At 34.9% G+C, this 16,120-nt stretch overlaps 1 protein-coding gene across 1 annotated transcript in view; it reads right to left on the reverse strand.

The window, feature by feature from the left end:
• TM9SF2 (transmembrane 9 superfamily member 2) overlaps positions 1-16,120 on the reverse strand; it is an 86,444-nt gene that overhangs the window by 37,518 nt on the left and 32,806 nt on the right. The window contains 3 exon segments of the mRNA XM_007948169.1: positions 524-648; positions 2,012-2,141; positions 8,256-8,383. Coding sequence (XP_007946360.1) covers positions 524-648; positions 2,012-2,141; positions 8,256-8,383 — 383 coding nt within the window.

The following is a 16,120-nucleotide window of genomic DNA, read 5'->3' on the forward strand; positions in this document are numbered from 1 at the left end:
GTAAAGATACAGCCTTGGAAAGCCTATGGGGCAGTTCTACTCTGCCCTATAACAAGTTGAAGAGATATTCTTTCAATGGCTCATTCCATATTGACATCTAACACTACTGTGAAGGGTTTAAAATTATAGCAGTAGAAAAGACCTTTGACAAAAGATAAAGTTGCAAATATCTGAGGCAATGTTCTTTGTATATAAAGGGGAATACTGCCTCAACCATTCATGTCCTCCATGCCAAGATGACTAACAGAAAAGCTGTCAAAATTTTAAGAATGATAAACAAAGTAAAAAGGCACACTGGCTTGGTCACATATCATGACAGAAAAGTAAGTATTCATATGGTTTCTCTATAGCCCATAACTTACTAATAAATCAAGTTAGAAGAATTTTAGTAAAGTCTATTTTGAAATCCCAAATTATATGACCAATACCAATTAAGGTATAAGTTAACTGGACCTAAATTACCTATACTTTAAGCCTAAATTCACTTATATAATTATTTACTTATTATCAATTTTATAGTTACCTTCTTGGTTCAAGTTTAGCAGCCACTAATCTTGCTCCCATGGACCCAGTTTCAACAACATGATAGTATATTTTGATGTCAACATGGTTGAAGATATAAAATGTATCTCTTTCATGGAATTCTGACTGTAGAATAGAACTTAAAGTTAAAATAGAAAACTGGCTACATAAGTCAAAACATGAAACTTTAAGCTGGGCCACTACAAGGAAGAACATTCAAGCTTGGAAAAAAATTTAATTGTGCCTCATAAAAAATATTTAAGTTTTAAGCTTAAAAATCTTTGTAAGCAAGAATTAATTGGAAGAAAGTACAAATATAGTTTATACTTTTAAACACTTTTCCTCCATAGAAGTTTATAACCTTACACTAATAATCAAATGTATTCAAGTATCTTTAATCAAGTCTCACAAAAGCATTAACCAATATAATCCAGTTTTATGATCAAGTTCATGTTAACTTCTACTACCATATCATATCCGTTGGAGATTAAATCAAGTTGATCTGATTATATGAATTTATTTTTATAAATTCCCAAATAATTTTTAGCTACCTTCTGTATTAATGTCTTCATTTTATTAATATTTTTAAATAAAAGAAAGGCCTTAATGACAGACATAACTTTAAAAAAGGTACACTAAACTGTTAAGAAAAAAACAAGATTTCACGGGCTTAAGTTCAATTTGTAATCAAATTTCGCAGAGTCAAAATCTTCACAATGAGGTCTTTTTGATATTTTACTACCTATATTTTTCAATATAAGATTTAAGGATCTAACTTTTAATAGAGCTAGAACAAAGCTGTAGCCCTCAGTATAACGTTTGGTGGTGGTGGTGTTGTTATGTGCCGTCGAGTTGGACCCAACTTTCAGGGACCCCTCCATGGGTTTCCGAGGCAGTATCACTACAGAAGTAGATAGCCCCATCTTCCTTCTGAGGAGTGGCTGGTGGGTTTGAACCACCAGCCTTCTGGTTAGCAGTCAAGTGCCTTAGGCACTACGTTACTAGAGCTCCTGGTACACATTTTCAAAAATGTAAACAGAACTAGATGGACCGTTGATGAGAGGTAAAACTGCAAAGTGAATTTGAATTATTTTAATTCTAGAGTTTAATTTAACATTATTAATCTAGCTTAAAGGAGTCCTGGTGGTTCAGTAGTTAAAGTGCTTGGCTGCTAACCAAAAGATTGTTGGTTCAAACCCACCAGCCCCTCCATGGGAGAAAGCTGTGACAGTCTGTTTCCATACAAAGCCTTGGAAACCCTATGTGACAGTTCTATTCTGTCTTATAGAGTCACTATCAGTCAAAACCAACTGAGTAGCAGTGGGTTTTTGGATTTGAATCTAGCTTAAGTTTAAAATCTAAATAACTGTATTTCAGATGATCTGAATTGTATTCATTCAATGGATGCAACAATTTTTATGCAAAAAGCTAAATTTCCCTATCAAAAAGCCATTCTTTTAAACTATTACAGAGTTTATTATGAACTTACATTAATAACACAAGCATCTTTTGCATGGCCTTTATCTGTAATGTAACAGCCAATAGGAAATCCAGGATTACAAAACCTCTGACCATCTTCAACATCATAACACCATGTTACAGGCATATTATCCACAATCCTACACAGAAACAAAATTTAAGTTAAAAGAGAAATCACCAAACATGACAAAATACTACCGCCAGTGTCATCACTTCATAAAATTTAAATGTCTGACAAATAAATTCATATTCCAAAAACCACAGCCAAAGGGTTTTGATAAAATGTAGCATCTATAATGGAGACATTATGCCAGTATCTCACACAATGTAAGGAAGGAAAAATTTCAGTTTCATTGAAATGATACAAATTTACATAGCAAAGAGGAATTTTATAAATGTATTAATTACACTTAGAAATTTAAGAATATCATCCTCTGGACATTTAAATATCTACCACTAGTAGAAGACTTAAAGCTCTGAACAGCTGCAAAATAATATACCTAGTTTCTAGGGAACAATTCATAGACCAGTATAAATGTAAATGTCTTTTATTATATTTACATTCAATAAAAAGACTATAACTGCAAGTAGGGGAAAATACTCAACTTAATGGCTAGGTGAAAATTGTGTTATATATTTAAAACTGTGTAAATCCAAGTTATTTTTTAAAGAAACGCTGTTTTTAAAGTCTGAGAAACACATCTTGCAAGTTTTATAGTGAAAGATAACTTGTTTTTAAAAGGATAAAAATAAATAAATAAACTTCTGTGACATTGTGTAACAATATTAAAATCTGAGCATGTGGCCCCTCTATGCCCAAAGCATACTGTGGAATACAAATTAAAAAAAATTACTTGAAATATGCTAGCTGTATTACAGTCCTAAGATGACACTCCAGGGTATGTATTATTTGTTAATTAATGTATGCTTTAGGAAATACAATTATGATTCTATATTTACACAAGGTGTACACTAATGACCTAATAAAGTATGTCTCATCACATTTAAATGCTATTTAATAGTACCCAATGTACCAAATTTTAGAATCACCTATACTATTAAGTTTCTTATTATTATAAGCAGCAGGCTAGTTGTTCCAATGAAAACACTATAAAATATTAGGAGCATAAAAGCAATGTTATTTAAAACAAATAATTCAGGTTTTCTGGAGACCTAAAGAATCAGTTGCTTTAATGTTTTAAAATAGAGAACAAAGTTCAATCTATTAAGATATACTAGCAATACAGTAATTATAGTATCTTTTTGCTATTGTATCAGAGAAAGTACTACATAAAAACTATGGTCACAGTTACAAAATGAGGAATCAAGGAACAATTCAGATGTTGCAAAAGCAAGCATCTTAAACTTATCACTAATATAGTGCCTTAATACAACAGCATTTTCCTGGTGATAAAATCAGTTGCTATCAAGTCGATTCTGACTCATAGTGCCCTCATGTGTGCTGGTGTAAAAGTGTACTGTATAGGGTTTTTAATGACTGATTTTCAGGAGACAGATTGCCAGCTCTTTCTTCTTAAGCTGCCACTAGGCGGACTAGAATCTCCAGCCTTTCAATGCATTAACTTTTTGCACCATTCAGAGACTTTTCTCCTGTTAAAAATAAAATCTTGGAAATGAATGTAAGAAAATTTAAGGAATACAATTTTAACTCACTAACTTTCTAAGTTAGGAAGACGTATTTATTTGAATTTCTAACACAAAAAATTAAAACTCATATTCCCAATCCTATATAGAAAAAAAAAAAAAAAGGTGAGAATACAGCTCAAAAGGATAAAGGCTGAATGAGTGGTCTCAACTCTTTATCAATAAGGATCCCTTCCCACAGATTCTGTTTGAAATACATCTACCAAACAAGCTGCACTCATTAATAACTTATTTTTCCTAATAAATTAATCAAGTTTCTAGAGTTTATGATCAGAATGGAATAACTTATATTGGTACAATGCAGTCAGAAAACTGCAACAAAAAGCAAAGAAATTTGGCATTTAAGTTATTCAGGATAGTTTTAACATGAGTAAATTTATACTGCTCATTAGGACTGTGAATTTTGAAAAATACCTTATCATTCCCCTTTCCTAGTTGGTAGGCTCTCATATTGGAAATCTTTAAAACCCCTTTCTCATAAACTATAATCCGATAAATTGTTAGTACTCTGATAAATGGCTAAATAATTAAACTTTTATAAATAAAATGCCACAAAGACTGGGAAAGTTAGGCAGGAAATATAATCACAAACCATGTAGGGCATGTGTTGTTGCTGTTGTTTTGTGCTGTCAAGTTGGACCCAACTCATAGCGACCCTTCCTTGGGTTTCCGAGGCAGTATCACTACGGAAGTAGATTGCCCAACTTTCCTTCTGAGGAGTGGCTGATGGGTTTGAACTGCCAGCCTTCTGGTTAGCAGTCAAGTGCCTTAGGCACTATGCTACCAGAGCTGAGTGAATTCAGGTGCCTAGTGCTTGTATCAAAACACCAATCTTGAGGATAAAGTAGCTTAGGCTATTGACAGAACAAGCCAAAAAGATGCTCAAGTTACATTCTAAAGTGCCAAACAAGAATGAAAAGTATTCATCAATTTAGAAAAGAAAATTAACTATTGTTAATTCTCTATAATGAGGATAATGAGTTGGTACATTAATAATATTCAGGCATTATTAATCATTTAAAAGGTAGTACAGTTAAAACGTAAGGTTAAATAACTTAGGAGGAAAGAAACTATGGATCATCTATGCAATGTAATGTCATGCAACTATGAAAAACAATGAGGTAGGTCTAGATCTACAGAAGTACTTTACACAAAATGATGGTTATAATATCTTGTTAAATGAAGAAGAAGCTGCAGAATAATGTGTGCAATAGTATTCCAGCTGTGTTAATTAAAAAAAGGTATATATTCTTTTAGATACCTGTGTATGTATAGAAAATCTGGAAATACACATAAGAAATAGCAGGGTGCTGGGAAATAGGATTAAAGAAACTGAGGTGGTAGAACATTTACTTTTTACTTAATATTTTCCCATGCTGCTTATGTTTTCATGGGCATATACTGCTTTATAATTTAAAAAAAAGATTATGTCCTCCCAAAAGCATCTTCATGCAAAGGATAAAACAAAACATGCTACATTTACAGTAAAATTCTGTAACAGAACACTCCTTTTAAAAATGTATCAAATTTCATGGGTATCTTTATCTTAGTCAACTTGACTATCTATGCTTACAATCAAGCTACATAGTAAAAACTTTCTGAAATTAAGTCAAAGCAGAAATATATAGCCCTTACCTCATGATTTAAATAAATTTATCAATGTGAAATAGCATTTTTCTAAATGCGTCATAAACTGGTTTAAAAACTGAAGTGCTCTGCCTTAAATTACCAGATGGAATATTTCTGATATGACTCACATTTTGTATTAATAGAAGTTACATTAAATTAATAAACTTCTCTGATTTAACTACAAAATAATTAACTAGTACTTTCCTAGTTTATTTTTTAAGCGTATTGGTTTAAGTTTACAACTGATAGACCCACTACAAACTATAGTAAATTTTATCATCAAATGCTTTCAAACGTGCAGATTAGTCTTTTCCTGTTATATCAAATTATATTTATTAAGCATGTTGGTATCAAAATAAGACCTATGACAATTACATCAGAAAGCAATTTAAAATATTCCTAAATACTTTTCTGTAAGGAGGCTACAGAATAAGAAAACCTGCTTCTATTATTTTAAACAAGATTCCAACTAGTACTGTAAAAACAGGCAGCAAAGATAGCTAAGTCATCCATACACCTTAAGCATCCTTCCTTTCAGTCAACAAATTAACAGGTGTTGGAGTAAATGGAGGTAGATGGGGCTAATACCAGGAGACAATATAAGATAATGTAAGAAGTGAAGTTTAAATGTTAATTTGAAAGTTATAAAGAACAATTTGAAGAAAGAGAAAACATCAAGGGAAATTTCAATTACTTAATGAATAAACAAACATATCCCAAGTTACACTGTTCCAACAATTAAGTAGTGCTCCAACAATTAAGTAGTGTTCTCACAGTGACTTATGGGGAAAAAAGCTTAGTCAAACAGAAACCAAAGAAATGAGAAGACATGAAGTTTTTGACCTCTTAATTACACTGAAGATCAGATTAGAAAGAATGCTGACAAAAGTGTAATGGGCTACATGGATGGATCTTGAAAACACTGTGCTAAGTGAAATAAGCTAGACACAAAAGGACAAACATAATTCTACTTCCATGAAATATTTAAGAAGCTCTGGTGGTGTGGGTGCCTAAGGCATCTGACTGCTAACCAGAAGCCTGGAGATTCAAACCCACCAGCCACTCCTTGGAAGGAAGGTTGGGCAATCTACTTCCCTAGTGATACTGCCTCGAAAACCCAAGGAAGGGTCGCTATGAGTTGGGTTCGACTCAACAGCAGTGAGTTGTTTTTTTTTTTTTCTTGGTGGCATAGTGCCTAAGACATTTGACTGCTAACCAGAAGGTTGGCAGTTCAAACCCACCAGCTGCTCCACAGAAGGAAGATGGGGCAATCTATTTCTGTAAGGATTTACTGCCTTGGAAACCACAGAGGTTGCTATAAGTCAGAATTGACTCAATGGCAGTGGGTTTGGTTTTTGGTTTTACGTGAAATATTTAAAACAGGCAAGTTCGTAGAGACCAAAAAAAGATGAGAGGCTACCAGGGGCTGGGAGAAGGAAGGAATGCAGAATTCTTACTTAATGAATACAGAGATTCTATTTTACGTGATAAAAAATTCTGGAAATAATTGTGATTGCTGTATAACACCATGGATGTGATCAACGCTACTTAATTGTACACTTAAAATTGCTTGCCATAGATGTGATTCTAATTCATGGTGACCCCATGTGTGCAGAATAACTGCTCCATAGGTTTTTCAAGGCTGTGATATTTTCAGAAGATGGCCAGGTCTACCTTCCTAGGTACCTCTGGGTGGGTTCAAACCACCAACCTTTAGGTTAGTAGTTGAACACTTAACTTTTTGAGCCACCCAGGGGAATTCTTAAATATGGTTAGAACAGCAAATTTTATGTTTTATATATTATCACAATTTGAAAAAATAACTAATGGGCAAGTTTCTGATAGTGCCATTTCCTTCCTTCCTTCTAACAGAGCCCCTCTTGCCTATGGGGAACTCATTTCTATGTGGTCCAGGTGTATGCTACCCAGGTCAGGCCAAAGTGAATCCTCCTAATCACAGAGTAGGCACACAACTAAAGATTGCTCCTCCGAGGACCTTCTTTTCCCCCAGTGTGTGAGTGGGTGGAACGTAGGGGAGGGGTGTATGTGTACTGGGGGTGGGGGTTAAGGAACTGAGGAAGAGAGAAGAAAGCAAGGTTCCAACCATGGTATGTGAGCCACAGGACTGGTCTTGTCTGAACTAATATCCATGGCTCCTAACCTTCTGAGAGGTGCACAAATGGTTTAAGATACTCATAGGACAAACGTTCAAGAGGAAATTTATGGAGACAGTTTTCATGTTCATCACCTCCAGCAACTTAAGCTTTTTAGAAGAGACAATACCCAAGTACAATATGAACCTCACATGAAGTAGGCATTTGCAAACAAAATTATTTGAAAGAGTAATAGTAGTTGGACTTGAAGGTGAGATTTTTTTCGGAGTTTTTTTATTTTCTATGCTTTAATATTCTAGATAAGCACATATCACTTTGGTAGCAAATAACAGTTTTACAAATGCTCTCTAATTTTGACAAAAACTAGTAAAGACTTTGTTAATGTTATATATTTACAAAATAAGATAGTTAAACTAAATGTAAATGTTTTACTAGATGTAGATGCTATGTATCAAATATTTTAAAAAATTAAATTGTGTTATGGTCATCTTCATTGCCCATGGGTATAACATATTTCTCTAGAAGATCATCCAAATCCCCGCCTCAAAGCATATGTTTCTGTTAATTCTACATGAATAAAACTATTATACTTATATATGGCAAAAGAAGTACCAAATATTACAGTAAGATAAGCAGTTAAAGATGATACTTTAAATGATGCTATCAAGCTTAGTAATAACCCTCTGGCAAATAAAATTTACGATTTCATGCTACTACTATTGAAAACAAACAAAATAGAAATCAGTTAATCTACTATGCTTTATACAGTCGGTAAAATAACTTAGAAGTTTCATCTTGAAAAGGAAAATGTCAAAAATCTAAAATCTACAATCTAAAATCACTTACCAGTGATGCTGATAATTTAGTAGCATGCTTTTTTTCAAGAATTCCAGCTTTTGTTTGTCTTCAGCTTTCTCTGTATGGTATGTTTTTGTACAAACGAGCTTACAAGCCTCTTCCTTATTAAACGTAAACTGTATTAAAACAAATTGCAAAGTAAATTAAGAAAAAATATTCAGATCCTTTATAAAACCAACACCAAAACCACTGCCCTTGAGTCGATTCCAACTCATACTGTGCCTACAGGACAGAGTGCTCCACACAGATTCCAAGGCTGTAAATCTTTAAGGGAACAGACTGCCTCATCTTTCTCCCACAGAGCGGCTGGTGGGTTCAAACCACTGACCTTTATGGTTAGTAGCCAAATGCTTTAACCACTACACCAGCAGAACTTCTAGGTCCTTCATAGCTACAACATGAATAGTATAAAACTAATGATTTCATTAAACTACTAAGTGCATTCACACTGGCAATAAAATCTAAAAACTCCCCATAGCTCAATCAGATTTAAATTTCAATTTTAATCCATTTCTCTAAAAGTTGTGATCTGTTTTCCTTTCAGTAACAGCTTTTCTTTTTCTTTTTGATAATCCCAAAATGCATCTGTTCGAAGTATAAATAAATCCTAGAAGGAAACAAAACACATGTAGAACAAAATGGATAGTAATATTCTATAGTAATGTTCTATGATCACATTTTACAAAGTTTGGAGTTGACAGTTTTCAAGTAATGAACAGAAGAGTTTTTATATTTATTCAATAAATATCTGTTAAGTGTACCCAATGTAGAGATTCTGCAGTGAACAAGATAGACTGTCATAAAGAAGGACACAAGGAAAAGATAACTACAGAGAGGAAGTGGGAAGAGAACTATGACATTATGGGGATTACAATTAATGTCAAGCAACAAAATGTGTATGAAATGCTCTATGGAAAATAAATTTACTCTGTAAACTTTCAACCAAATCACAGTAAGAAAAAAAGGGAGGGGGGGTAGGCTATATAGTCTGAGAAAGAGAAATGTGGAACCAGCTAAGGATCCCAAAGGGCTCCCCCTTGAGATGCATACTAGAGAACCGGCCTCAATTCACAGTTGATGGTCTGAAGAAAAAACTAATTTTCTTCTGTAACACTGCCTGGCTGCAGTATCAGCTACATCAGGCAGAAATGACACATTTAATAACTTTCCCAGTAGAATGAATGAGGAAATGCATCTGTAAGCCTGTTAATTATAATAAAGTCAGAGGGGTGACCTAAGAGAAAGACGAACACCCTGCCGTTTTCCTCAACAGACTCACTGAAGTATTTAGGAAGCATACCAACACTGACCCAGAATGCCCTAAGTCACCTTCCCTGGTGGTAATGCATTTTATTATCCAAGGTACTCCTGGCATAAGAAAAGACTGTCAATTACCAGGACCTTACTTAATAACAAAGTTAAAACAAAAATTAGTAATTTTTTTAACCCAACTTAAAAAATGAAAAAGTTTTAATGTACTAAACTAACTATACAGATAGTCTATGATTATATCTTTAAATAAATTCAAACTTTGTAAAAAGTGGTAAAAAAATCAACTTTCATTTATTTCACTTCTAAACTGTCCACTCTTTTATCCATTATACATTAATATCCCTAAACCACTTTCTGGCATCAGTTGACAGATAAATGTTTCGAAGTACAGTCCAATGCTGCCACCTGTCAGCCAAGAGTTTAGTTTTGGCTACACTGCTACTTCTGTCAATATATAAAAATTTGTACAACATTTGATATCTTGAACCTCACAAGTTCATTTTCAAAAAGTAGGAAAAAGAAAAGAAAGGGCTTATACTAAGGCATAAGTATCAGACTTAAAAAATTAAATTCAGCAGAAAGTGAAACAAACCTGACAGAAAAGGACAAATGCTCCCACTTACCTGAAATATCTAGAATAGACAAGTGTATAGAGATAGAAAATAGAAGAGAGGTTACCAAGGGCTGAGGAGAGGACAAAATGAGAACTTATTGCTTAATGGGTACAGAGTTCCTATTGGGACAGATGACAAGTTTCAGAAATAAATACTGGTGATGGTTGCACAATATTGTGAATATAATTAATGTCACTGAACTGTAAAGTTAAAATGGCAAATGGTTTAAAGTTTAAAAAATAAAATAAATACGTTTAGCAGAGGTAGACATAAGCTAGATCAAAGGTGGCAAATCTGACACCTTACAATGCTCACTGGGTTTAGGTCAATTAAATGTGTGTTTAACTGTGAAGGAAAATACCAAAACTAAAGATGATCTATACTAATAGTTAACACTTATTTAGTGCTTTCTATGTTCTATGCATGTTAGATATAAAAATGTTATTTAATCCTCCCAACAATGCTTTGAAATAGGTACTTTATTTACATTTTACTGATTAGAAAACTGAAGCACAAAAAATTTAAGTCACACGTAACACGGCAGAACCAGGCTTAAACCCAAGCAAGCTAAGCTCTAGAGAAAATGCTCTTAATCACTATGCCCTGCTGTCTCTCCCTATAGAATGTTTAGTTGGGAAATGAATTTTATAGTATTTTATATCATGTTTGGTTAAGGATTTTTTTTTAAATACTTTGAGCTCCCAAGAAACAAAATTCTCCTTACAAAATGAAAGCCTGTTATTGTTCTACTTTTTATATTCATTAAAATACAAAATCAAAGGATTTAACTTATGCAGAAAAATGTTTTTGCAAGATAATTTCTCTTGAACTATTTCATTGAGAGTTTAAAATTCTTTCTGGAATAATTTTATGGAAGTCACTGTATCAAATACTTTATTAACTTGGAGTCAGTCCTGGGTTGAAATCCAGATCCATCTTGTTTTGAGACTCTTGGAAACTGCTTAATTCATCTTACCTTCAGTTAGCTTATGTATCAAATGGGTTTAACAGTATGTCTTACAGGGATGTTGGATTAAACATAGTAACATATGCAAAACACCTAGCAAGCTGACTGACAGTAACAAGTGTTCACTAAATGATTATTGTTATGCACCTCATCATTATGTCTTAGTAAATGGTAGAGAAATTATATACCTCCAATATATCTTGAATCTCATCTCAGAAGGTCCTCTAAAACTTGCTGTAATGCAAACTTGGCTCTCTCCTAAGGGTGCTGCCTCTGCAGCAGTCCTCTCCATTGGTGGCTTTTTTCTCCCCCATGTGGCCCAGAGCACTGGGCCAGACCATTCTCCCTCCTCCTGAAGAAACTCCAGCTTAACTCTCATGTCATCACACTAAACTGCCCATTATTTCTTCTTGTTGCTGTCATTACTGACCCCACTTAACTGTCCCTCAATCCTCGAATATTTTTAGCTCCTGATCTGCTGTTACTCTCTCCAACTCTATCCTTGCTTCTGATTCTTAATGATCCCAACATTTACATATATTACCTTCCAACCTCATGTCCAAATCTCTGCCTTTCCTCCTTACTATGGATAAACTAGTCTACTAAGGCCAAATTCTTAACACATACATGAGATCCCAAACACAACAATCTATCCTCTCTCCTGAATCATCACTTTTCTCTTCTCTACTGTATTATTCCTATCAGCCCCTCAGTACACAACATTTTTAAAATATATACAAGTTCTCTTTGACACAAAGTCATCTCCAGCTACCACGCTTTTTCTTTCACTGTCATTACAATAAAAGGCCTCAAAAGATGAAGGCCCATCTGCAACTGGTCTTTCCATTCTTTCTCCATTTGGCTATTCTACCACATTGCTTTCTCATCAATGATCTCCATATCCTCAACTCAATGTTCACTTCTCTGTCCTCATCTTTCCTGATCTAATAAAACAGAATCAATCTCTCCTCCCAGAAATATTTTCTTATCCAAAGAGTGGTACCACATTCTCTTGGTTTTCCTTCTTTTGCTCTACTGGCTCCTTCTCAGTCTACTATGGTAGAGCTCAACCATTTTCTTGACCCCATTAATAGCTGAGTGCCCAGGGTTCAATCCTTGGATTCTTCTCTTCTTTATACCTACTCTCTTGAGGATATCATCAATTCCATGACTTTAAATACCATCTATACACTGATGATTCTCAAATGTACACAAACATACATGTCTATGTATATATACATACACACCCATATGCACATTTTTCCAGCCTGAAACCCCTCTTCCAAACTCCAGACACATATATTCAATTGTCTACTTAATATCTTTACTCTAGGACGTCCAATAATTACCTCAAATTCACTAAATCTAAAACTAACTCTTCCCCATCCCTCCCAAATTGCTCTAACAACAGACTTTCCCATCTCAGAAAGCTGAAACTTCACAACACATATCCCCCATCCCTCAGTAAATTCTGTTAGCTCCACCTTCAAAAATATAGCCAGATTCTGAGCACTTCACAACTCATTTCCTACTACCACCATGGTTTAAGCCAACATCGGGTCATATTTGGATGACTGTAAAAGCTCTTAACTGGTCCCCAAACTTCTGTCCTTGCCCTCCCATAGTTCATTTTCAAGACAGCAGCTACAGTGATCCTGTTAAAATAAAATCTATGCAAAACCCTCCAATGTTAACCATTTCATCAGATAAAAAGGCCAAAGTTCTTACAATGGCCTATAAAGCACTGTATGATGTGGCTTTGTTACTTCTTTGGTTTCATTTCCTACTATTCTCTATTTTGTATTTTACGTACCTGCTTGAGTTGCACTGACTTTGTACTGACCCTTGAATACACTAGGCTCATGTATTCATCGGGGATGTTTACATATGCTGCTCTCTTCACCTAGATCAACTTCCCCCCAATATTCACATGACTCACTCCCTTACTTGCTTCTGATATTTTACTCAAATACCACCTTCTCAGTGAGACTTTCCCTGGCCTATTTGCAACTGTAAATTCTCCATACACCTTCCCATACACCTATCCATACACCTTCTCCATACACCAATTTATTTTCATGGGAAGTTCTTTAATCAGCAATTGACACACTTATATATTTTATTTGTTTATTTTGTCTCCTTCTCCACACCAGAATATAAGATTTTTGTCTTGTTCAATGCCGTATCCTACCCTTCCCAAAGTGCATAGCATATGGAAGGCAATCAATGACCACATTAACTTAACATAGCCCCACCTTCATATGATGTAGACAATGTCTTTCGCTGCTGTCTTCCTGATCTAAGTAGAAGTCATAGATAAAAAACAGCAAAATATAGTTTTGTTGCTAGTTGTTACCATTGTTTTTAATGCAGATCTTAAGTACGGTAAAATTTTTAAAAATAAAGGGCCTGAAAATCAATACTGAAATGAAAAGGACTAGTCAATATATTTAGGGCAGAATTGGAAAAAAATCTGATCTTTCAGCCCCGTCTTTCTGTTTACCCATAACTTGCTTTACCTATGACTAGTGATTGGAAAGCGAAAGTTGGAAACAAAGAAGAACCATTAGTAGTTGGAAAATATGGCCTTGATCATAGAAATGAGGCTGGAGATCACATAACAGAATTTTGCAAGACCAATGATTTATTCATTGTAAGTACCTTTTTTCAACAACATAAATGGTGGCTATACACACGGACCTTGCCAGATGGAATACACAGGAATCAGACCGACTACATCTGTGGGAAGAGGTAACGGAGTTCACTATCTTCAGCCAAAACAAGGCCTGGAACTGACTGTGGAACAGAGCATCAATTGCTCACATGCAATTTCAAGCTGAAGCTGAAGACAATTACAAGTCCATGAAAGCCAAAATATGACCTTGATTATATTCTACCTGAATGTAGAGTCCATCTAAGAATAGATCTGACAAACTGAACAGCAGTGACTGAAAAGCAGATGAACTGTGAAATGACATCAAGAACATCATATATGAAGAAAGTAAAAGGTCAGTAAAAGACAGAAAAGGAAGAAAAGACCAAAATAGATGTCATAAGAGACTCTGAAACTTGCTCTTGAATGGAGAGTAGCTAAAGCAAATGGACTAAGTGAGAAGACAGAAGAGCAGAACAGAAGATTTCAAAGAGCAGCTCAAGAAGACAAAGTGAATTATTATAATAAAATGTGCAAAGACTTGTAATTAGAAAACCAAAAGGGAAGAACATGCTTAGCAGTTCTCAGGAGAAAGAACTGAAGAAAAATCCCAAACTCAAGTTGCAATATTGAAGGATTCTATGGACAAAAAATTGAATGATGCAGAAAGCATGGAAAGAAGATGGAAAGCATACAAAGTCACTGTACCAAAAAGAACTAGCTGATGTTCAACTACTTAAGGAGACAGCACATGATCAAGAACCAAAGGTACTGAAGGAAGAAGTCCAAGCTGTACTGAAAGAATTGGTGAAAAACAAGGCTCCAAGAATTGATGGTATAATACCCAATGAGATGTTTCAACTAATAGCTGCAGTTCTGGAGGTGCTTACTCAAATATGCCAGGAAATGTTGACAACAGCTGCCTCGCTAACTCATTGGAAGAGACTGATATTTGTGCCCATTCCTAAGAAAGGTGATCCCCCAGAATGTGGAAATTATCGAATAATATCACTAGTACTACATGCAAGTAAAATTTGGCTGAAGCTAATTCAAAAATAGTTGCAGCAGTATATTGACAGGGAACTTCCAGAAATTCAAGCTGGATTCAGACAAGGATGGGGAATGAGGGATATCACTGATGTCAGACAGATGTTAGCTGAAAGCAAAGAATACCAGAAAGATGTTTACCTCTGTTATATTAACTATGCAAAGGCATTTGATTCTGTGGATTGTAACAAATGATGGATAACATGATGAAGAATGGGAATTCCAGAACACTTAATTATGCTCATGAGGAACCTGTACACAGACCAAGAGCCTGTCTTAATCAGGAAGGGTGGGTGTCACCATACTAATTTAATCTGTATGCTAAGCAAATAATTTGAGAAGTTGGACTACATGAAGAACATGGCACCAGGATTGGAGGAAGACTCATTACCAACCTGCAACATGCTGATGACACAACCTTACTTGTTGCAAGTGAAGATGACTTGAAGCACTTACTGATGAAGATAGGTTAAAGACTATATAGCCATCAGTATGGATTACACCTCAACATAAAGAAAACAAAAATCCTCACAACTGGACCAATAAGCAACATCATGACAAATGGATAAAAGATGGAAGTTGTCAGAGTTTGCATCTTACTTGGATTCACAGTCAACATCCAAGGAAGCAGCAGTCAAAAAGTCAAATGTCGTATTGGAATGGGGAAATGTGCTGCAAAAGACCTCTTTAAAGTGTTAAGAGGCAAAGATGTTATGTCACTTTGAAGACTAAGGCATGCCTAACCCAAGCGATGGTATTTTCCATCACCTCATATATTTGTGAAAGCTGAACAATGAATAAAGAAGAACGAAGAAAAGTTGATCCCTTTGAATTAAGGTGTTGATGAAGAATACTAAACATCACCAAATAAAAAATAACTGCCAGAATAACCAACAAATCTATCCTGGAAGAAGTGCAGCAAGAATGTTCCTTGGGAGTGAGAATGGCCAGACTTCATCTCACTTATTTCGGTCATGTGGTTAGAAGGGTCCATTCCTTTGAGAAGGATATCAAGCTTGTTAAAGTAAAGGATCAGCGAAAAAGGGGAAGACTCTCAACAAGATAGACTGACACAATGGCTGCCAACGATGGGCTTAAGTACGTAGCAAAGACTGTGAGGATGGCACAGGAGTGGGAATTGCTTTACTCTTTTGTACTCATAGGGTTGCTATGAGTTGGAGCCAACTTGACAACACCTAATAATAACAGAAACAACAACATGACTTGGTTTAAGAAATGCCTGTTTTCTCTCTTCAAACTCAGGCTTAAAGAATTTAGTTTAGCATATATTTTGATTCCA

Source organism: Orycteropus afer, unplaced genomic scaffold (genome assembly GCF_000298275.1).
Source record: "Orycteropus afer afer isolate SDZICR_OR568_19922 unplaced genomic scaffold, OryAfe1.0 scaffold00206, whole genome shotgun sequence".
In the NCBI taxonomy this organism is placed as follows: Eukaryota; Metazoa; Chordata; class Mammalia; order Tubulidentata; family Orycteropodidae; genus Orycteropus; species Orycteropus afer.